We start from the raw sequence: 23,367 nt of genomic DNA, 5'->3' as shown, positions 1-23,367 counted from the left end.
CATCTGAGCCGGCCCGGCTAAAATAACTGGATGGCCTACCTGCCTGTCAGCCTTCCATCTGTGCACAAACTATGGAGCTAATTTCCTGCCATAACTCCACAAACAAACTAAACAGGTTTTAACAAACGCCTCATGATTCACTAACAAACACAATGTGGTTTGCAAATACAAAACACCATCTACAAACTAATGCATTAAGTTTTGCAAAGAAAAAACGTATCTATCAAACAAACACATAACATTTTTCTAATAAATCATGTTTCAGAGACAAATTCAGCATAGGTTTTACAAGTACACAACTTTTTTTTACAACTACAACACTTTTTTTACAAGTACAAAACGTTTTCTTCTCACGGCGGAATATTACTGCCAAAAGTCACGTGACTCACTCATGTGACTTTTGGCACATGCATATATATATATATATATATATATCTATGGCTGTCACTACCCGATCTGCAGTGCGCATGTGCGAGATGGTCTGCAATATTGGACAACTCCGGACGGCAACCCAAGAAGGACTCTTGACACAATGGCTTTTGGCAAATCACAAAAAGAAAACGCGAGAGAGATGAGTTATTGTTACAACGTGACTTCACTATTATTTAACAACTCTTTTTATTGGGTTCTTTTATTTGGGGTTAAGTACATTGTCAGAATAAATGAGAAATGAATTTAACTTCTTTTAGACAGCTATCATACTGAATAAATATTTACTGTGAATGTATGCAAAAATGTATGGCATATGGCTGATCGGGTAGTGACAGGCTGTTCCATGCTCTGTTCAACCTCCGCCTTCCCAATGGACTCAGTAGCGCCCCTGCTGCCGTGGAGCATATGCCCATAGATAGATAGATATATATATATCTATGCATGTGCCTGTCCCTGCGGAATATTACTGCCAAAAGTCACGTGAGTGAGTCACGTGACTTTTGGCAGTAATAATGGGTGGTTGCTAACAATTGGCTTAATCCAACTACAGCGGTTCCTTTAGGGACATTAAACATCATTGCTAGTCCAATTCAACAGTTCTGTTGTGTATGCTGGTGCCTCTTGGAATCAAAAATGTGAATCAGAATACCTTTATTCGTCCCACAGAGGGGATATTTACATAGACTATCCTAACCAAAATGTTCTAACTTGTAGATTTATCAATGTGAAGTTTTGTTTGATTGTCGCGAAATGCAATTGCAAGTTTGAAGCTTAGTGGTAGTACCGTTGAAGTTATACGACATTGTGCCGATTGTACATTGCCTAAGTTGAATCCTTAGTTTTTTACTTTTAGGATTCCCTTTGTACACCTACTACTACTTAGTTAAGTAGTGTTGAATGGTAAAATCTCATTGAATCTTTGGTGAAGGAACCACCTTCAACCACCAATAAAGGACATTTAAAGGTTCAGCAGACATTCGTATCTGGTTGGAGAACAACTAGGATTTTCCCACTTTCTGTCAACAACAGTTTTTGTTTGTCCTTTTCCTGCTTCAACGTGAAAGTGCCCCAAGCTCTATGAAGACCGTTTTGCTAGTCTGGAACAGTGAATAAAAAAAATTCAACCCATTTCCTGATTTTGTGAGATTTAATGACGATTTGGCAATGTTAATGACAGTGATTGTATATGATGCACAGTATGTTTTGACACATTAAAACATTCTGTCTTTTTATCTGAAACCTGAAAGTTGGCAGGAATGAAGTACAAGATGATCTCTGCTTGTTTCAAATAGCACCAGAGAGTGTGAATGGTTCCTCTGAGCAAAGTTCAGGTGTGAGGAAACCAGCAGATCCTGTTGTTAGTGAGTGTGTGAAGAGAACAAAGTGGACACCTTCAACAGCTGCTCTAAATCCTCTGGATCTCAAAGAGCCGGATGTCCGTGTCGTACCAGATGGGAGGATCCACATTGCTGTAGTAACACAAATCAGGATAGAGAAACAAGTCAAATCGATGTGTCTCTCTATGTGTTTATGACTGAAGAACAGGTGGAAAATAATGTTTGTTTCAGAATAAGCTTACAGGTTGCTTTAAAAATATCGGTGAATTTGATACAAATTATGTAGCTTGTGATAAAGGTTTGCAGAGATATTTAAGCTCACGTAGAAATAAACATAGATACTTTTATTCCTATTTAGATAATAAAGTATGATTGAACATCAGCCTCTTGTGGCCAAACAGTATCACAAAAACCAACATTTAATCCTGACAAAAGAAAAAATTGTTTTTTTCCAACCTGTTATCATAAATCAAAATAAATAACTTTGATAAATGACCCTGGCATCTGTTTCCCCTCTCCCAGTTTGTACATAATGAACACAGGAGAGAGACATTTTGTGTTTCTCACTTGCCTCTCAGGGGCTCCGTAGAATTGCCCCAAAATATCACACGTAAAATAAAGCGGTTTCATACAGGCTTATATTCATGTTTGTTTACCGTAAGTAGATGACCCCCCACATGTAGGTGCGGAACCACATGGCCGTGCCGGCGTTGGCCTGGTACTTCCTGATGAGGATGGGATGAGGGACGGGCAGGAGGCCGACCAGCGTGCCGTGCTGAAGGAACTTCAGGATTTCTGACTCGTCTGTCAAACCCCTGATGATGACAACAATATATATGAACTAATCTGAATCATTAAAACGGCACTAATTATGGTGTGATATGAAAGGGGTTGCAGTGATGAAAGGATTTTGACCAGTATTGCAGTTTTTCAGAGCCGTACATGTTGGTGTCTTTCAGCCCATTTCTTTGGTTTACCATTTAACAACATAAACCCATCATTTAGACTACCTGACCAACACCAAACACAACCAATATAGCAACTAGCTAGTGAAGAAAGTGGATCATTTAGCATCTGAACAAGCAGGTATTTCTCTTAGGAGTTTGTTGAAACTAAAACAAAGCTAAAAGACTGTAAATATTGGACCTATAATAATCAGTTGGACACAAAGATGGTTATGTTGCTGTGTATCTGCTTGATCTGCAAATAGGTAACTGGTTGCTTAAACATTCATCATAAGAGATGCAACAATAAGGAGATAATCCATTAGTGAATTGACAGACATTTTGATGATTGATTAATCATTAAATTAAAATGTTCATGCAAAGGTTTTATTCCCTGGGAGAATAAAAGCAGTTTGCTGCTAAAATACAGTTATGTTACCAGAATGATAACTGGTTTGTTAGAATGAGCAGCAAGAGCGACCATGACTGAAAAAGATGGCACTAAACTGGCCATTTACCTCTTTTAAAATAGGTCAGTAAATGCTTCTGAGATTAATATGTGTATCAATTCTTACTTGTCAATGCAAATCTTCTCCACCTGAGGCACCAGTACTTGTAACAGCCTCATGATGGTCTGTAGAGGAAGTTTGGCTTTCCATGACAACACCTGAGAACACACAAGCAGCATGATGAATATAATACATACAAATAGAAGGAATAGTAAAAAGTAGAAAACACTTCCACTAACCCAGTCTGTGTTAGCGCTCCAGGCTGCTGATGATGATGATGCACTTGATAACCGACTCCTCGCTGCTTCCGACTCTGAATGGTATGCCTGATTATAAAATAAAAGCACAGGACTTTAACTTTACCTGCAGTAAGAAAAACAGTAAGATAGAGTGATGTGAAGTGTGATGTACCTCGTGGTCTCTCTCTGAGTTGGACTCTGTGTCGCTGGCTCCGCCCACAGCACTGGTGTCAGCAGGAGAGTCAGAGGTAGGCACGGTGATCATGGTGCCGTCCACACTCACCTGGGACTTCGCCGTTATCTTATCAATTCCTAACGGATAAAAACATTCTTTTTTTTGAATTGCAGAGGAAAAGAGAATTACTCAAATAAATATTGGTAGTTGAGTATTACAATCTTCAGCTCTTTACAGGCTTGAAAGGTGGCTCTGAATTGTTTCTTAAAACTTCATGGGGCACATTTGACAACTTGAATTCACAGCTGTTACAACTGATTTAAATGGAGATCCAGAATAATAATAATAATAATAATGACCAAAAGAGACAGAGAGAGACTCACAATGAATATGAAAAAGGGAAAAACAAGGAAACCCTAAAAGAATACAAAGAAACAAAAAATAACAAAAAAGAGTGGTTGTTTATATATCATTTAAAGACCGATATGATTATTTGTAAAAACATGGAGACATTTTTTTTTTCAATGTGGCGAAAATGAGATATCCAAATTCACCACAAATGACTCTAATATGTAAAAACAAATGTATGTTGCAGATACTGTAATACAAAGGTAATATTCTAATGTAAGTTAATCAACTGGGAATGTTTCCTCTGTAAATGACTGTACTGTCTCCTTTCTCACCTGGAGTAGCCACTAAGCTGGCTTTGAGTGTTCCCGGCTCAACAGAATCAGCAGGTCTGCTCCTCTCTATGGACTCTGCCTCTGTGGAGTTTGTCCTGGAGATCCCAGACTTCTTCTTCTTCTGCAGAACCCTCTGAATAGATGCCGTGTCGGACGGCAGGTTGGCCAGCTGGTGGAAAACATTACGCTTCCGGATGATGGCATACACGAGGTTGGAGTTACCTGTGAGCGAGATTTAGTCAGAAGTTTGAAAGAGCCACATAACTGATTTTCATATTTGTTGATGTTAACATGACATGACAAAACATATAGAAACAAAAGGAGCTGGTTTAAGTCCTACTTATAACAATTTTTAACGGCCTCAGTTTGTACGGGTCATTTAATCCTCTATGCAAACAAAAGTTAGACACGGAGTTCCGCAAGGCTTTGTACTTGGACCTACTTTGTTCACCTTATATATGCTTCCGTTTTACTTTACTTTACTACACTATATTTACTTTCAAGCTTCACCCTTCACCCGTGAGTGGGTTTTTCACAAATGTTGGGAATTTTAACGGCACAAGTCAGGACTTTTCCAATATCCTTTCAGACGAAGCGGCCTAGGAACGTGGTATATTTAACAAACCGCCACTATATTATCTATTTTCTCACCATCAAATTGATACTGGATGATGTTGTTGAAGACCTCGAGCAGGAAGAAGACGAGGTGGTGGTTCTCTTGCGAGGAGAAGAGGAACCAGGGGGTGGTGAAAGCCTCCAGGAGGTGGAGCAGCTTGTTGGCCGCCACCATGGACAGGCTCTTCAGATAAGGTGAAACTGTAGAGGGCAAAAAAAATGTCAAAATGACACAGAATATTTCTCTGCAGTTCTGAGATCAAGCCACTAGGGTGCGACATTTCCTTTGTGGTGCTCACTGTTCACTATGATTGTAAGAAGGCAGTCAAACAGAGGCTGCAGACGCTGGTGTCCACTGGTGGTGATCTTGTGGAAGATCTAAAAATAATCAAATAAAATGTGATTACATAATAATAATACCAAAATAAAACAGAGAGAAAATGTTGAACAGACAGCAGAACTTTACTCATACTTTTAGTATTTATTATTATTATTATAAACAACAGCAGTAATATTATATAAATGTTATATTATTACTATTATTAATCCAATAACTTTATTTATAGAGCTGCTTTAGAAAAAAAACATGACATAAAAAACAAGAGTCGAAATGACACATGGAATATATAGCATGATTTGTGTGAGACTTTGTAAATAAATGTTGTGTATAAACTTTTTCATCAATTAATTTGGAAAATCATTTTTGTTTTTATAATTTCATTAATGAAAAAAAAATTCAAGGTAACTTGAATGTAATTGGTATACAACTCATCTGTTTGGGGTGAAGTGTTTTTAAATAAAGAATATAAACTATCCTCTAACATTACATGTCTTACAACAATGAGCAGGTCTGCGTGGGTCCCTGTGAAGATAGGGATGTCCATGGGGACGTGCAGAGTGAACGGCTTGTTCAGACGCACACCGAAGTTCCTCTCCCCGCTCAGCAGCAGCAGGATGAACACGCCGATGTGCATGAGGCCCACACGAGCTGCAAACACGCGTATAAAAAGACAGATTATTCAGGGGTATAAAAGAACCATCTATGCAAGTTAGCACTCATCTCAATATGCATGTGCAAATAGAAGTAATCCCTGAGACTCACACGGATCTGCTCTGGCATCATTCAGGCTGAAGAGGATGGGAACCAGCACATCCAACACGTCGCTGCTCTTCAGCACGAAGAACAGGAATTTCTAAAACACACAAACACACCTGAGTTTACATATTCATCCATCTTACTCCCTCACATCAAGAACTACATGTGATGATGAATTTCAGAGCTTTATTTTAAAACAGGGCTTTGTCGGAAATCCCTTTGATATTATGTGGTGTTTTTAAGCGATGCTGCTAGTATAGTAAGGCAAAAGAGACAAAAGTTATGTTGACACAATAATAAAAAAATAAAAATTTGAAATCCCAATATGGATTAGTGCAAAATCGCAAATCACAGTAATCACAATATTTGGTAAAAGCAAAATATGTGAAAATATCTGAATGAGGTATTGTGGTGCTGCAGAGAAGTCGTGACCTAAAAACAGTGTTCTACAAACTTAAAATAAATCCTGCATATTGCAATATCAGTCAAAATTATAGCAATTACTTATTTTTTTCCAAATCGTGCAGCCCTCAATGACACCACTATATTTTCGGTGTTCATTGCTAAGGTTGCTCCATCTTGTAGCTTTAGCATCATTCAGATAAACCGTGCTCCACACCTTGTTGAAGTCACAGAACTTCCAGAAGAGGATGAGCAGCTCCTGATGGAACTGGATCTTCTTGGTGGAGCGGGGCAGGTAGGTCTGCACCAGAGGGTTGTTCATCAGCCGCCCCAGACCCTTCAGGATAAAACTTAAGTCCTGATGAACAGAGAATTAGATGATATTGTAGGATGTTAAATAGTTTTGGACGGTGGAATATTACTCTTTCATTTGAATTATTTGATCAGATTCCTGTCTATTGGTATAACATTTATTCAAATAAAGCTCAGATGTTGTATACTCTGATCTAACATTGTATTTCTATTGTAGGGAGCATAAAAGTAGGTGACATCTCTCTCCTTGGGTCAGATTATTTTCTCCAAAATATAGTCACATAACATAGACGTGCTGAGCTGTCGACCCACAGCTGATAAGAGTTAAGACTAGCCAATGTTCTCTGACATGGAAGGTCAGGAAGATTGAAAGTCTATATGATTTGTTGCACTATATTTGAATGCTTTTATTGTTTTTTGTAACGCACTTTGAATTACCTTGTGTTGAAATGCGCTATATAAATTAACTTGCCTTGCCACAGCACACACCATGACTTAGTTATGGAATACTGCTGCTTCTTTTATTTAAAACTTTTCCACACATTGAACTTTTTAGCAGCAGGTTTGAGCACCAAGGAAACAATCAAAATTAAACTTAAAGGTAGGTAATTTTAGAGAAACCAGCTCGAGTGCACTAGAATTTGAAAATACACAGCTGGAACAAATCTGCCACTTCCTCACAGAGCCCCTCCTCCAACACACACGTACGCGCACATGACCAATGAGGGCACGAGATAAGTTTGTGCACAGATGGAAGGCTGACGGGCAGGTAGGCCATCCAGTTACTTTAGCCGGGCTCAGATGATTGGTCGTGCTTTTTACAGCGCTACGGCTTCCACAGAGGACATTTTTTGTATGTATTTATTGTCAAAGCATTTAATGTATTCATTGCTATCGGATGTTAAGAGCATTCCATGGAATATAACAAAAAAAATAATTCTGAAATAAATTACATACCCCACCTTTAAGAGTCCTTGGGTAAGACACTTAACACCAAATTGCTCCTCCTATAGGCATGTCTACGGTGTTAAAAAGTATTTAAGTCGCATTGGATAAAAGCATCAGGTAAAAGACATGTAAATGTAAAAAAATAATAATAAAGCAAATGTAACTCATTTGAGTTTAAAATACTGGACATACTAGACTAATGGGTCATGTCAGATTATGATTTTTCCTACGATAGTGTATTGGCCATATCGAGCCATTATTGATTCTGAAATGTGATTGGCACATCCATAATTTACCTCTTCTCTGTGTATCCTGGAGAGATAATTCACAAAGAGGTTATCAGGTCCAGCTGGCTGAAAAAAGAACAAATGCATGATTTTAAACTCTGAATCAGTAAACGATTGCATTTTATTCTAATAATAAAAATGATCCCCCTCTCACCTCCTGCTCCTCCACCTCTGAGGGGGCTGCGGAGGTGTCCAGGGCCTGGAGGGCGGAGCCTGTGGCCGACCCGGCCTCGTGCTCCAGGGTGACGATCAGGATCTGCACCGCCTGCTCCACCAGCTGCTCCCGGTGGTCGGAGAACAGCAGGTGGTTGTAGGGGATGCCGTAGCCCACGGGGTCGTAGGCACACACCACGTTGAGCAGGGAGGTGAACAGAGGCAGGGCATGTCTGGGGGGGGGGCAGTGAAGGACAGGTGGAGGTCAGGGCCATGGAGGGCTATCAGTGTGTTCAGAGCAAGGGGCTCTTCAGAGGGGGCTACATGTCCCATAGTGTGGGGTAATGCATAGCAGAGGGTGAGACATGTTCAAGGACGCTTTTCCCACTGGGGAATTTCATAGTTCTATTTTTATCTTCCTCTGTTTTTGACTGTTATTTTTCTCTTAAAATGTCTCCTGTGTGGACATATCTTAGTTAAGTTTAAAAGCGTTCAATTCTTTTTAGAAAAAGAAAACACTTTTATCAATAGTCAAAGACAGGATTTTTAAACAATTTGGAAAAAAGTGTATTAAATCTCTTCCATTCACTTTTTTAACACTGCATATATGTGCGTTTCTTTTGTATTAATTTGTTATGAGTTCATAGATACAAAATACTTATTTGTAGATATGACTCCTATTCATAAATATATGGATATATATTTAAAAATGGCAATTCAATGTGCCCAAGAAAAACCCAGTTTGCAGCCAATTTATTTGACAGATTTTTGTATCAACATTTTACAAAATATTTCCTATATAAAGTATATATTTACAGTTATTATTGTTCCAAAAAGGTAAATCTATGAACAACTGTCATAGACTAGTAGTACATTTGCAAAAACAATGTTATCTTTCCGATAGTATCTCTAGAAGAAGCTGCACTAAAGATGATTTTAGGGTGCCTCACTTTATGCACATGTTGAGGATGTGTGTGTTTGTGTCACCTGTTTTCTGAGGAGCAGAAGAAGGTCACCCAGGGGTTTGGGTTCTTACTCTCAGAGGAGGGGGGGAGGTACATGGCCTCAGAGAGACAGGTGAGGAGCAGCTTCAGCAGCTCTGTCCTGAACAGACAAGAAAACAAAAGAAATCAATGTTATTTAAACATTTACCAGAAAGCTTTTATACTATAGCCCGACCGATTTGAAAAAAAGACCTGTCAGTGCTCTCTGGTAGACAACCCCTTCAACCAGGTTTATTATAAACTACCACAAACATATCTTTGGTATTATTTGACTGTTATTTCTTGTAACAAGTTTTAGCTTGATTTTTCAGATTGGCTGATGGTAGCGATGTATTTGGAGGTCAATGAATCCAGGGTGACGGCCATTTAAATTCATCATGTCGCTGTTGTCCCACCTTCAGGCAAAATGCCATCAGACTTGGTTATGTTGATATGTGAAATAACAAAAACAAGTTACCCAATTGCTATGGACGGTTTTGATTGCAAACATTTCTACCACATTTCTTTTTAATTGACATGAACAAGACAACTAAAAGTAAGTTCTCCACAGTCCCTGCTGGGATGCAGTCTCACCTGTTGATGTCGTGGATGTAGTTCAGAGGAGGGGACTGAGCGAAGCCCACCCCGGCCTCCCAGATGTACTCGCAGCTGTCTATGGAGCGAATGTCCTCGGCTGTGTCCTGCAGCAGAGAGCAGAGCAACAAATAGGTCATGTCAAGGACAACCTGACAATGACAAAGGCATAAACATGTTGTTGATGTTCTCATTTAGGCTACCATACCATTTCCAATTTTTTAATTTTGATAATTGATTTATAATTGAAGTCATTATAACCAAGCCTTGAAGCACTCACACTATTTGTATCAACTTATTCATTCATTTCATTGTATTTATTGTAGAAAAATGTGTATTGAGTATTGGCATACAATATACCCGGAATGTATTATTGTAAATGTACTTTTGGAGGAACTTGAAGGCATCACCTTAAACCAGTGGTTCTCAAACATTTTCTGTCAGGCCCCCCCCTTTGGAGAAAAAAAAAAAATAATGGGCTAACTTAACATTTATTACAATACATCAATATGAACGTGAACATTCCTTTAAAAAAAAATAAAAATCCCTTTGCTAGAACAGTGATAATAAAACAATGCTCTATAAGTCTGTGTGCTCCAAAAAATGAATACATAATACAATTGTGCAATCCCTTTGCCAAAACAATAAGTTATAATACTTTGCAAAAAAAATGAAAAGAAAGAAAATGCTGATATTTGGCAAAAGGTGTGTCTTATCACAGGTGGCTGCATGAGCCTGTTTTACACTGCAGACTTCTTCAAAACGGGGTTGCAGGCTCAGTGGCGGCGCCAGAGATTTCTCTAGGGGGTGCTGTGGGGTAGCTTGACGTTTCATAGAGGGTGCTCAAACATGAAGGGTTTCGCATTAATGTACCGGTCGCTACAGTTGAATTTTCTACTGAAACACTCCCCACGCATATACACAGTGTACCCGTGACTGTTACAATGAAGGCTCGATAATCAGCTCACGGCATATAGGTGTAAGAAGGGGTAAAGTGCTATTTTTATAGGTGGTGTGTGGACCTCACATAGGGGGGTCCTCTCCCCCTCTAGGGGGGTCCGGGGGCATGCTCCCCCGGGAAGATTTATTTTTAAATATTGAAGTTAAAAGCATCAATCTGGTGCACTTTGAGAGCAACATGGAGAGATCTATGGATACATCTCTCAACACCCATATGAAACAGAACTGTTAACAGATTTTCTATTTCTTTATGGATATTTTACAAATCACTCCCCTTTTAAACTTTATTCTTTTTTTACTGGCATACAGTATTTCAAACCTGATTTTCATTTATTCTCTTGTTTTTTTATAACTATAATGATCATATAAACGTGTGCCGCGGAAATAATTGTTTACATTAATCGTGACTCAAAACCGTTTGAGACCCACTGAGATAACTTGGACTAAAGTTAACTATCTAAACACAGAGAGTCCTTTAGCTCACTGAGCCTCTCAGTCTGACAGGAGAGGACTCTCCTCCACCTTGTTGTTGAAAAAGCTCCTTATATCCGTTAGCGTAGCTCGCTAGCACCAGAAGTGTTTTTTCTGAGACCCAGACGTACTTGTACTGTAGCATATTATTTTCGAATCAATACTTTTTTGTTGTTGTCATAAGTAGTCATTTTTCCTCCTGGTCTCTGCGCCCCCCACTTGGAGAAACACTGCCTTAAACTCTGGGAAAACAGAATGAAGAGAATATGCAATGATGGAAATATCTGTAGGCTCTCTGTTATAATAAACATTGGGAAGTGAAATGACAAAATTCTGTTAGAATTAATAGATATTTGATATTGAGGAGATGTCTGGACTCTCAAACACACACAATATCCTAAAGAGAGGTCTACACAAAAGGACGCACCTGCTCCAGGTTCATTCAATTACAACAAGGAGAACAGGAAACAATAGGTTTTCAGCTAAAAACACTGAACTGCGTTTTTTAACTGTGGACTCACTTCTTATTCAGAGCCATAGAACAATATCAGGTTACATCAATATTTGCAAAGGGCCACATTTCACAGCTACTGACTGTGTTCACACCTACTTTACATCATGGGAATCTACAAGAGGACTAAGCTGACAATATCAGCATGTGACACCTCAGCACCGATTGTCATTTATAGATGTGACAAGGTGCTGCCGTTGTTCTCTATAAGTAAACTGACAACAAAGGGCACCCTGCCATACCACACGTAAATTCACTGGTGATGAGGCAAGCCCAGGAAGCATCCATTTTGTGATTTTGGATTGTGATTCGAAAACTACATCTTTGTCACATTCATATGACTTTTTAGGAGAAATGTAATTGTATAATCTCGATGATTTAAGAACATTGAAGGGATTAAAAGAATCCAGTATTTAACTGGGGAGAAGCTAACATAAAACAAAAAACAGACATACGAACAAAACAATTAATAAAATTGAACAAAAACTACCAAAAGAGTCAAAATTATTACAAAAAGAGAAAACAACTGCAAAGATGCAACATTTAAAAGAATACAACCACAAGGAGATGCTAAAAGGGATAACAAAGACATGCAAAACATCCTAAAAGAGAAAGAAAAATACTAAGAAAAGACATGAAACAACCAACAAGGGATGAAATACGACCACAAAGAAACGCAAAAACAGAGAAAAGTGACTATGAATGAGATGTAACACTACCAAAAATATATTTGAATCCGTGGCTCTCGCGCCAAGGCTTTATCTTTTTTTAAATGCGTCCATTTCTTGGTATTTTGGGTGTACTGACTCTTTAACACATGCCTTTTCACCTTGAAATCACCACACCTTTACTGGAAAGTGAAAACTAACCCTAAGCCAGGTTTCTGTGTGTGCATGCTCCACAGGTCACAGAAGCAGGTGGGAACAGACGACAGCCGCTGGGCATTTTGAATGCTTCCTCGGCGGCTGACTGAGAGGTGTGAGGAGTGCTCCGACCATGGAGAGGTTAAAGGTCACCTATTAGGCAAAATCCACTTTTTCATGTCTTTTATACATCAACATGTGTCCCCTCTGTGTAAAGAGATTCTGAACGTTTCAGATAAAAAGATTATTTCCCTTTTTGTCCTGATCTATTTATATAAAAACGTGTCTGAAAATGAGCTGATCAAATTTTGGCCACTTTATGATGTCATAACGATGTTTTGTCTTGTGTAACCATCAGCCAATCACCAACCAAGGTAACACCCCCCCCCCCCCTTATCACCTGAATCTCCTCCTAGAGCACCATTGTGTTCTTTCTAACCAAATGTCTCTCAGAGGGGCGTGGGGAGGGGCTCCTTATTTTCATCTAAAGTAACAGACAGAGAATCAGCACTTTTGGAACAGGGCTGAAACAGAGGGGATTATGGGATGCTGCAATGCATGATCTGTTTGGTTTTCCGAACCAAACACTTCAGAGACATGTTTTGTATATAACTGAGAACTATAATATATTGAGGGTAAACCGTATAATAGGGTACCTTTAAGACCTGCAGCAGAGCTTACACCTCCTGTCACCTCCTATGCTCTCCAGCACCACACATGTTTGCTCAGCACGATTAAGACATGTCCACCCTCCTCTCCTCAGCCCAGTTGACAAACATGGCCACTCCTCCCCCTCTGTCTCAGGGAGAGTCACTCATTAACTCCAGCTACTGAAGATTGTGTGGAGATAAGAACAGTGACTGTACCGCCTCAGGGCTCAATAACAGGGACTAGCCTTTTACATAAAGGCATTGACATTGTTGTAGCTTAAGGGCTAACACATAAAGAAAGGTGTATTCCTCCTTCTGTGGAAAGACTCTTGAAGGACCATTACAAATCTTGGAGAATACTTGTTTGCAAGTTAAATGGGAGCATTGATATCAATTTAAATGTATTTGCTAGGGCTTCATCTCTACAGTATGCGATGCAGAATCTTTATTGTATTGAAATTGCATTAAAGATTAGTGGAATACTCAATTCGGAAATAGTGCTATATTTGTGAAATGTGTGAATATACTATGAAGTATTGTGGATATGTGGACAAATCATATACGGACTTGACAAAACATAGTTGTTTGATACAGAACTCTTCAAGAAAACCGAAACGTGATAATTTCAACATATTTTTCAATGATAATGAGAATAATGATGCAAAATGAGCAAACTGTCTAATATAGTAAATAATATATTACATTTGCATTATCATTGAAATAATTGCATTTAGTAATTTTCTGTAAATCGGTCAACCTTAGCAAATGAACAGGTTCAGAGTACAGTTGTGCCTTTGTCTGCTTTCAGTATACTTATACTTTAACTAGGTCATCATCACCATTGATACACAAACCTCGTGTACTGTTTCAGACAATAGATTCAGCTCTTAATGCCCCTCAGACTACCTGTGTGGAGACCTCCCCTGCAGTCTGTGAACATTTTCTTCAATTTTTTATTAATAAAGTCACTTCAACTAGGACTCAAATCACTGCTCCATCAAACGACACCTCTGTCTCTGCCCTGCTTTGCTATTTTTGACCGTTTGGAGCCCATGACTCTGTCCTCTGTGCAGGAGATTGTCTCCAAAATAAAGCCCTCTGGTTCTCCAATCGACCCTGTCCCTCCTCGATTTTTTAAAGAGGTATTCCACACTGTAGGACCTTTTGTTCTTGACGTTTTTAACAGCAGTCTGCTCACAGGGGTTGTTCCGGAAAATTGGAAACATGCAGTTGTACAAGCACTTATTAAGAAACCTAGTCCGGATCCCACAGTTCTTGTAAACTTTAGGCCCATTTCCAAATTGCCTTTTATGTCCAAAATCCTAGAGAAGATTGTATACAGTCAACTTCTCACTTTTCTGGAAGAGCACAAGGTACTCGAGGTCTTCCAATCTGGTTTTAAAACCTTGCACAGCACGGAATCAGCTCTTTTAAGAGTTTTTAATGATATCCTTTTAGCAACAGACTCAGGTGAATGCATTACCCTTTTACTCTAACGGCCGCTTTTGATACAGTGGACCATGAGATCCTGATAGCTCGTTTGGAGCAGTGGGTGGGCATTAGGGGCAAAGCCCTCGATTGGTTTAGGTCGTATCTGACGGGTAGGACTTTCTGCGTCAGCCTTGGGGACTCTGAGTCCTCGTCTGCTCCTCTCCTTTGCGGGGTTCCACAAGGCTCAGTGTTAGGCCCCCTGTTATTCTGCCTGTATTTGCTTCCTCTCTGGTCCATTCTTAGGAAGCACGGTATCACTTTTCATTGCTATGCAGACGATTTCCAAATATATGTGCCACTTAAAAAGAACGACTCATATTCAGTTAAACCACTGTTAAAGACATTAAGTCCTGGATGTCATGCAACTTTTTAAAATTAAATGATGACAAAACCGAAGTTATGGTTTTTGGTGCCCCTCGGACCACTCCCATAGACCTAGAATCCTTGGGCCACTCCACCAGGCCTACCATCACAAATATTGGGATAAAGATGGACCCTGAACTCAAGCTGGACAGCCAGATCAAGGCAGTTGTTAAAAACAGCTTTTTCCACCTCCCGCTTAGATTATTTTAATGCACTATATATGGGGATAAGTGCATCCTCCCTTGCTCGCCTGCAGATGGTGCAAAATGCAGCAGCACGGCTACTAACTGGCACACGCAAACACGAGCACATTTCCCCCATTTTATCTTCACTCCACTGGCTGCCCTTTCATTCGAGGATTCATTTAAAAAGTATTTTATTTACTTTTAAAGCCCTCAATGGCCTGGCCCCCGCCCTACCTCTCTGTTACACAGCTAAACGCCCACTCCGCACTCTCAGGTCAGCTGATCAGTTTCTCCTGAGGGTGCCAAAAACTAAGTCTAAGAGCAGAGGGGACCGTGCTTTCTCTGCTGCCGCCCCTAAACTGTGGAACGACCTGCCCTTGCTCATCAGACAGGCTCCCACACTGTCTGTTTTTAAATCCTGTCTTAAAACCCACCTTTTCTCCTTAGCATTTGTAAACAAGTAGATTGTTGCTTTTATTTGCTTTCAGTGGTCTATTGTTTTTATTATATGGCTGTTTTTATGTTTTTTATTTTGCAATTGTTACGTTTATTCTGGTTTGTTTTGTGTTTGTATCTTTTATTTTAAATGTATTTATTTTATGTTTTGTGAGCTGAGCTGTGTGATTTTATATTTGATGTATCTCTCTGTAGCACTTTGGTCTGGAGGTTTTAAAGTGCTATATAAATAAAGTTGGATTGGATTGATTGGAACATAAAAATGACACATAATGTTGACTATTGTTCTTTTGAGACCAACACATGTTCTGCAGAAATGTCATTCACGGATAATGAACAAGCCCGATGCAAAGCTTTGGTTCTCCTTGATTAGATTCTGAATATTGGCAGGTGTTTGCGTCCAGCTGCACTGAGGGATAATCAGGCCACAGCTGAACGTCTGCCACACATGAGTGGCTGTGTAATGTAGAAGGGTACTGTGCACTCACCGGGCTGTTCTTCTTGTGGCTCTGAGCGGTGAAATCTGGACAGAAGAGCAGGTCAGAGATGGCCAGCAGCAGGGATTCAGCCAGCGGCCGTGATTCATCATCAATACCATCTTCATCCAAATGCTGGAGGACAAAGAGAGGAGATCGAAGAAGTTTTGCTATTATAGACACCACATTAAGAATGTGGTGATTTGTGGTTAAACAAGAAAGTATTACTTAAGATCATTCCTCAACAGTAAAGTAGCAACACTACTTAATAACTAATAAAGTAAACAACCTGCATTCATATTGCTATTTCAGTCAAAGTAAACAGTATTAACAGTCAAATGTAATAAGATATATGCATAGAGATATGTAATCTCCAGAGTTTAGATGAAAAGATGTATATGAGTCTCGTATCTGAAAGCTTAGCCACGTTCAGAAAACTGTTAGCTTAGCCTAGCACAAAGACTTAAAGGAGGCAAACAGATACCTTGTCACATCGTCTCCCCAATAAATTGTTGAAACATATGTTAGTGTAAAGATTTGACAAATGAGTTTTACCTGGTTAATACTTAAGCTTGAGAGGTTTGTAGATAGCTTTAGTTAGCTTCGGACAGAGCCAAGCTAGCAGTCTCCCTGTGTTTACAGTCTTTCTGCTAAGCTAAGCTAATGGGTTGCTTGCTACAGCTTCAAATGTATCATACAGACTTCAGAGTGGTATCAATATTCTTATCTAACCCTCAAGTTAAAAATGAATATGACTGATAGCAATTAAACAATTTTTTTCCTAAATATTCTATTGATATTATAGTCCTCGTGAATTCCTTTGACCACAATATTATGTATGTGGGGAAAATCTGATATCGTGACCGCCCCTACTATAAAATCTAAATGTTTCACTTTTGTTCCCAACATATCAAATCAATAGCAATTTCTCCCCACAGAACCACAAACTGATTTCATACAACTACCAACAACCCATTATTCTCTTCCAACTGCTGCAGCTCTGCACTTTACTCCAGCCCCACACTGTAATTAAGGGACATTCAATCCCTTTTAATTCAACCACTGCATGGCCAGGAGGAGGGATAGGGGGGGGACAGACAATATGGGCAGTGTTTGGATGGTGGGTCCCTGGTCGACCAGGTAACCAGAGAACCAGCAGCCGTCAGGAGGCAGAGATGAGGCAGAGGTGAGGGAGAGATGAGGGGGGAGGGAGGGGTGGGTTTCAGACACTGACGTTGACAGCAGCAACCATCTCATTTTACAGATCCTGCTCTGTCCATCACTTCTAACCACTGTGGATTATTATACGTGCTAATCTCAAATCCTCTGATGTGTGTAAAACTGAGGGGCTGCGGACGGATTGAACGCTGCAAACTGTCTGCAGTGCAGTGGGATAGGATTTCTCTGACTGCTGTTCTCCTTCAGGTTCAACTGCAGGTTTGGCAAGGCTGCAGAAGATTTATACATTTCCCTCTGAGAATAAGTTTAACGGTACAATTTTGATTCGTTGTTCTTTTGTTAATTAAATCAACCAATAAAAACATCAAGGCTTGTTATTCTCCCAAAGATCTGGAGATTTCTACTGCTTGGATTTAGCATTCCCTTTCTCGTAAAACATTTGAAAATTATGTGAATTTTGAGACATGCACTGTTTATTTGGGAGCCGTCATCTTCTTCTAACTCTAGTGTTTGCCACCAACTGATCAGTGGTGAAGCATAACACTGCGATCCAGAAACACATCACAAGCGTGGGACTGCAATTATTGTGAGCAAAGCACGTTATATGGGTATTCTCTGAGCGCTATTAAGGGAACTTTAAAATTCAACATGAACACCATTCAGTAGCCAGTGGAGTATGAAAGTACATGGCAATTAGATAGATAGCTAACTAGCCAGCTGTTAAATTAGTAATATTTAACTTTGCTTCATCCACACACTCTGGACCAAAACCTGACCAGTATGAAAACTGATAATACATCAGTGCACTGGTAGAGGTAGAGAGGTCATACACCAGCCATAAGGTCGGAAGTTAGATCCCTAACACCTGCAGTCAACATCTTGCTGTGTCCATGAGCAAGATTCTAAAGCCCAAATTGGCCTGGCCATAGGTGTGTGAAAGTGAGTGAGTGTCTGTCTGTCTGTCTCCCTGAGCAGGTGGAACCGTGTATGGCAGCCTCTGCCTCTGTATGAATGTGGATGACTGCTGACTTGATAAATAAAAAGTCAAAAATATGTAAAAGCATTTTGAGGAGCTGCGAACACTGGAAAAGGGCGATATAAAATGTAGTCCATTTACCCTTTTAACCCGCACACACACAGGTTTGTGATTTTTGTTTGATTATTGCTTCCTCAATGCATAACTTTCCTATTACAGTCCCCTCCCAGGACTGAATATCTCACAAGCCTCAATGTGAAATCATTAATGATGCAGTTAACAGCCTGAAGACCTTTCAGTTCTGGAGCTTCCCCCTCCTCATGTCCTCAGACAGGAGGCAGACTAAGCGTCAAACAGGAAACACACCAGAAAGTGCAAGAATTATACAAGAGTGTTTCTGCTCAGCACTACTTCCTGGAACAGATTGAGTGTCAGTGTGAGTCCTACCCCCGCTCGACCGGCCCCAGGCACGGTGGACCAGAAGAAGCCTCTCCAGTCAGCGTCCTCAAAGATGTAGGGCAGGATGCGTGTGAGCAGGCGGGTGCAGTTCAGGACGATCTGCCGCTCTTTCTCTGAGGGGCAGCCGGAGTCAGCCCCCTGCACCAACCTCTCCACTGCCTGAGGGAGAAAAGCACATGTAGAAAACTTAAAACAATACTATAAAGTCAGGTGTCTATACATTTATGATTTCAATTATGATATATTTCTTTTGTAAGATTCTGTGTTCAACATCAATATTCTCTCCATCCTGTGCCCCCAACCTTGAGCAGGTGTCATACACATATCTCCAAAGTTAATTTGACTTCATTTTAAATTGATGTGATAATGGTGAGCCTTGCAGACAGCTGACATTTCTAGACCTATCTTCCCATAAGGAAGATTTTATTTAATTTGTTGGTTCTGGTTAACAAAGACAGCAGCGATTGGTGGTGAGAAGTCATTAAAAACACCATGCAGACAAACATTGTTCAATCCCACAGATATTTATGTCAAATTCTAGTAGATATTCCTATGTTTGAAAAGATACGACATATAACAGCAACATGTTTTGGGAAGTGTGTCTAAAATGGCACACAAGACATCAGGAATACCCCTGTTTTACAAGATGGTGCGGCCATGAGAAACACAGAGTTTTGGGATTCAATATTTCACTCAGTTCAAACATCTTTAATAGTTCATAGTGAGCTTAATCAAACTGAAAGAGAATATAGAGTACAGAGTGGAATAACAACAACAACAAAGCTTCTAAAAGGAAAACTTGACATTAAGGGATTAAAGATTTCAATGTCCAACTGTTCCTTGCTGTAAGAAATGTAGGTTATCCTGTCTTCCTGTCTCTTTGTTCCTTTTGTTGAACATTTTATTTGTCAGCCAGGTCTACAAGGAACACCCCATCTGCTTTACTCAAATAACCTTTGACCTTTACAAACAGTGATGTGTGTAAAGTGTGTGTACAAACAGCAGCATTCCTGTGACTCTGACAGAAGAATAGCTGCACTAAGACAACACACTTTGGTTAGGTAGGGAAATGTATTGAAACTTGATTTTTGAGATGCTATAAAAACATATTGTCTCAAAATTCCAGAAAATGGCTTGTATATTTGAGTCCAGGACATCTCTGACTGGATACATACTGAAAACCATCATTTACATCTCCTCCCCATCCTGATGAATGCAGGTTACCTTGTAGCAGAGGGTTGCCAGGTTGGATGGAGACTCCTCTCTCACAGCTCTGATCTCTGCAGCCGGCACCAGAGCGAACACATCCTGGACTGTGGTGGAGGTGTCGGCCCAGAACTGATCCCAGAAGGCATCGTCTGTGGCTTCTACAGGCTGCAGGAGAGGACAAAAAGTCATTCTTTGAGTGTGTATCATGATCTCAGTCTGGAGAATCATCATGTTGTACTGCTCATTACTGTGCACCTATTATTGAATACAGTTTTCTCGAATCAGCTATAGTCAGAAGAAAACAGAATATTTATATATTTATTATTAACCTTAGTGTATTTATCCCTTTTGTTTACTGTTCCTTTGTCCTATTTGTCTCTGACTTTATGTTGTGTTAAACCCTATAAAGTCTATGGGAGTACTGTTTTAAGTACAATTTCAAGCTACTTCTACTGATACTTTTATATTCATTTTATCAAAATACTTCTCAGATAAATATTGTACTTGTACTTCACTACATTTATATGAAAGCTGTAGATAATGTTTGCTTTTCCAACATGACAGTCAGACATTACATTCTACATATAATTGGTTCTGTATTTAACATAAAGAGAATAATTATGTTGGACACAACAAACACAAGCAACCAACTAAGGATACTTTTCAATACCAAATAATCAGTCGGTTATTTATTGTAAGTGATTAATCGATTAGTCCTAAACATTCAGAAAATGTCAACATTCTTTGGTTTGTCCAAAAAACCGAATACATGTAAGCCTACTATCACAGATGTATTTTTCTTTTACTTGAAGGTAACTCGATTAATCGATTGTCGAACACTAAAAACAGGCCTGAGTGCAGAGTCTGTAGTAGATCCTTATCAACTTCATCTAGTTAGTTCCACCTTAAATACACCTGCGAGGGAAACACTTGCTGCCTGCATGAAAACTAATTAAATTCAACATGTAACAATCACATGTCACATGTTCAAGTTATTTAAGGATAATTTCACAAAACAAACAAGACAGGTGAAGGACTCAGAACACCAATAGGGCCAACCTGCCTGTTGTCAGTCTCTTAAAACGCAACAAATACAGAGGAAAATATCCATATTTCACAAAATGTATGTATATTATGTCAGGACATCTTCATTTGTAAACTAACTGAAGTGTTTACTTGACTTCCCTTCCACTTTGTGTCATTGAGGCTTCAGTTAAGGCTACCATCTGGCACTCTAACTTTATCTCCACAAGCTGAATTTAAAACAAAAGCGACGTTAGTTTTTTCTTTTAAAATAACTGACCTGTGTTTTGGTTGTGAGCTGTATCACCGCTTTCCTGAAGTGCAGTTTGGTGTCGGCGTTTCCCATGTTATGTCACAAACCAACACCTCCTGTTAGGATCCGTGTTAACAGCAGGTTAACAGTCGCAGTAAAGGAGGATAATCTCCCTCATCCACCGCTCTGTTCCTGCTGCGTTCAGGGGCTGCTCGGAATATCCACCTACAAAGGGAATGTCATGTCAAAAATAGCTGCTGTTGTTTTTTTTAAACGTTTTTAACATGGGTAATGCTTATTCATGATGTTGTTTTTGTTATAAAATGACGTGTGGTGCAACTGAGGAACACATTGCTGTACATTTTATAACTTGAAATGATTTGTAAATGAATTATTTGAATTGTAAATACATTTATATCGACCTGCATCATTTATAGGCAATAGAAGAAAAGAAAAAAGACACAAACTTCACAATGATCTCAACAACAAGGTAACAAGAGTAAAAAGAAAACTGATAATAATTGTATAACACAATAATAATTATAATAATAAAATAATATTTATAATGATACGCATACAAAAAAGGGCTTTACATATGGAAAAAACAAACAAATACACATCAGTTAGATGGTAAAATTAATAAAATACTCCTAAATAAACTAACAAAAAAATAGATAATGTTGTTAAATGAAACAAAATAAAAAACGTATTGCTGGAATAAAAAAAAAAATATATATATTTTAACACGGTAATTTAAATGAATTAACTGTTTCAGATATATTGACATAAAATATTGCGTTGAATACAATTTGTTCTAAATTCTCTATCTATTGAAGGATTATATAATTATTCCTACGGCCCTTAAAGGCAACATTCAGCCAAGCAGGATCCAAACTGGACGACTTCCGGGATCCTAATGTACATATTTGCTTTCATTTACACTGTTCGTTTTAAAAGTGGTTTAAATTGCGTGGGTCAGTGATTCAGATGCAGGTAATAAGAATGAAACAATCACATCTACATCATCATCATCATCATCATCATCATCATCATCATCATCATCATCATCATCATCATCATCAAATTATTTCATCAAAATTCGGTTTTCTTTTTTTTCATGAAAATTTATTAGTAGTTTTATTTTCTCCAATTACATAAGGAGTCATCGGCCAATGGAAGCCATCATGATACTTCAGGTACAATCAGGATAAATGAACTCTTGTGTTTACAGAGCAACAGTGACATCCAGTGACACTTTATTACAAAACGGAGCAATTTAGCAGCTCCCGGGTGTATCTGTGTGTTTTTCTTCTTGTATGTTCCTGCCTGTGTACATGACATAAGCTGCTGCTCATAACCAATTGCCCCTTGCGGGATTAATAAAGTTGTTGATTGATTGATTGATTACAACAGCAATCAGTGTTCTTATGTCATCATTTTTATTCTGATAGATTTTAATATGAGTTAAAGTGTTTTATGTTTGGTTAGTAACCACTTCCTGGGCCAACACACACACCAACATATTCTACAGCTACATGCCCTTAGCTGTTTATAAAGCTCATAGCGTTAGCCAACAACATACAAGCTAACTGCTAAAATCATATTATGGCTGCCATCAAAAGCTGCTTCTTATAACAACATGTGCAATTAACCTGATCATGATGTAAAACAACTGATGGTGTGATTACAAATATGTATGCAAAAATGTAAAGTCTTACAAGTTTACAAACTATTTGATACTGTTAGTTAGTTGGCCTACTAAAATTACCATTTGACAATAGTTTCTTATTTAGAAAAGTAAACCTGAGTTAAATAACCTTATGTTTTCAATTATTGGGTTTCCTTCCATTTTCTGATCTGTGCAGTTTTTTTTTTTACAATTGCAGTCACTACTCTCATTCCTAAAGATCTTTAAAGGACCTACCAGGTTTATAACTTAAAGCATATCAGAAATGTATTTTGGCCCAATGCTGATCACAGATTTGTAAACTAACAGAAAAAAAAAACATATCTAAAAAAAAATCTAAAAACATATTTGTCATTTTGAAACTCTAGGTACTAGAAACATAATCTTTACCAGCAATAAGAACACTATATGCAACACATTTAAATAAAACAGAAACAAACCACAAT

General features: G+C 38.9%; 1 protein-coding gene across 2 annotated transcripts; it reads right to left on the bottom strand.

Moving 5' to 3' along the window:
- Positions 1-1,560: 1,560 nt before the first annotated feature.
- hid1b (HID1 domain containing b) lies at positions 1,561-21,404 on the bottom strand. 2 transcript variants are annotated; one of them, XM_034227429.1, is made up of 19 exons: positions 21,262-21,404; positions 19,974-20,123; positions 18,738-18,908; positions 16,148-16,270; positions 9,710-9,816; positions 9,120-9,236; positions 8,134-8,365; positions 7,989-8,045; positions 6,650-6,790; positions 6,037-6,127; positions 5,771-5,922; positions 5,234-5,312; positions 4,971-5,135; positions 4,320-4,541; positions 3,634-3,791; positions 3,462-3,548; positions 3,289-3,380; positions 2,426-2,584; positions 1,561-1,901 (listed from the first exon to the last, which is right to left on the bottom strand). In XM_034227429.1, exons 1-19 carry the CDS (start codon positions 21,325-21,327, stop codon positions 1,838-1,840), a joined length of 2,433 nt encoding a protein of 810 aa, XP_034083320.1. In that variant the 5' UTR covers positions 21,328-21,404; the 3' UTR covers positions 1,561-1,837. The 2 variants fall into 2 exon arrangements, with proteins under 2 accessions (XP_034083320.1, XP_034083322.1); XM_034227431.1 differs by having other exon boundaries at positions 3,634-3,773.
- Between the last annotated feature and the right edge of the window lie 1,963 nt (positions 21,405-23,367).

Source organism: Gymnodraco acuticeps, unplaced genomic scaffold (assembly GCF_902827175.1).
Source record: "Gymnodraco acuticeps unplaced genomic scaffold, fGymAcu1.1, whole genome shotgun sequence".
Lineage (NCBI taxonomy): Eukaryota > Metazoa > Chordata > Actinopteri > Perciformes > Bathydraconidae > Gymnodraco > Gymnodraco acuticeps.
This window is presented reverse-complemented; position numbering and strand designations above follow the sequence as displayed.

Excerpts from the sequence above, each read along its gene's own strand:
- hid1b (XM_034227429.1), bottom strand. The coding sequence starts at position 21,327 with ATGGGAAACGCCGACACCAAACTGCACTTCAGGAAAGCGGTGATACAG. Across the intron at positions 16,271-18,737 it reads CTGGGGCCGGTCGAGCGGGG|CATTTGGATGAAGATGGTAT; the intron begins GTAGGACTCACA and ends TTTGTCCTCCAG. Across the intron at positions 3,549-3,633 it reads ACTCAGAGAGAGACCACGAG|GCATACCATTCAGAGTCGGA; the intron begins GTACATCACACT and ends TTTTATAATCAG.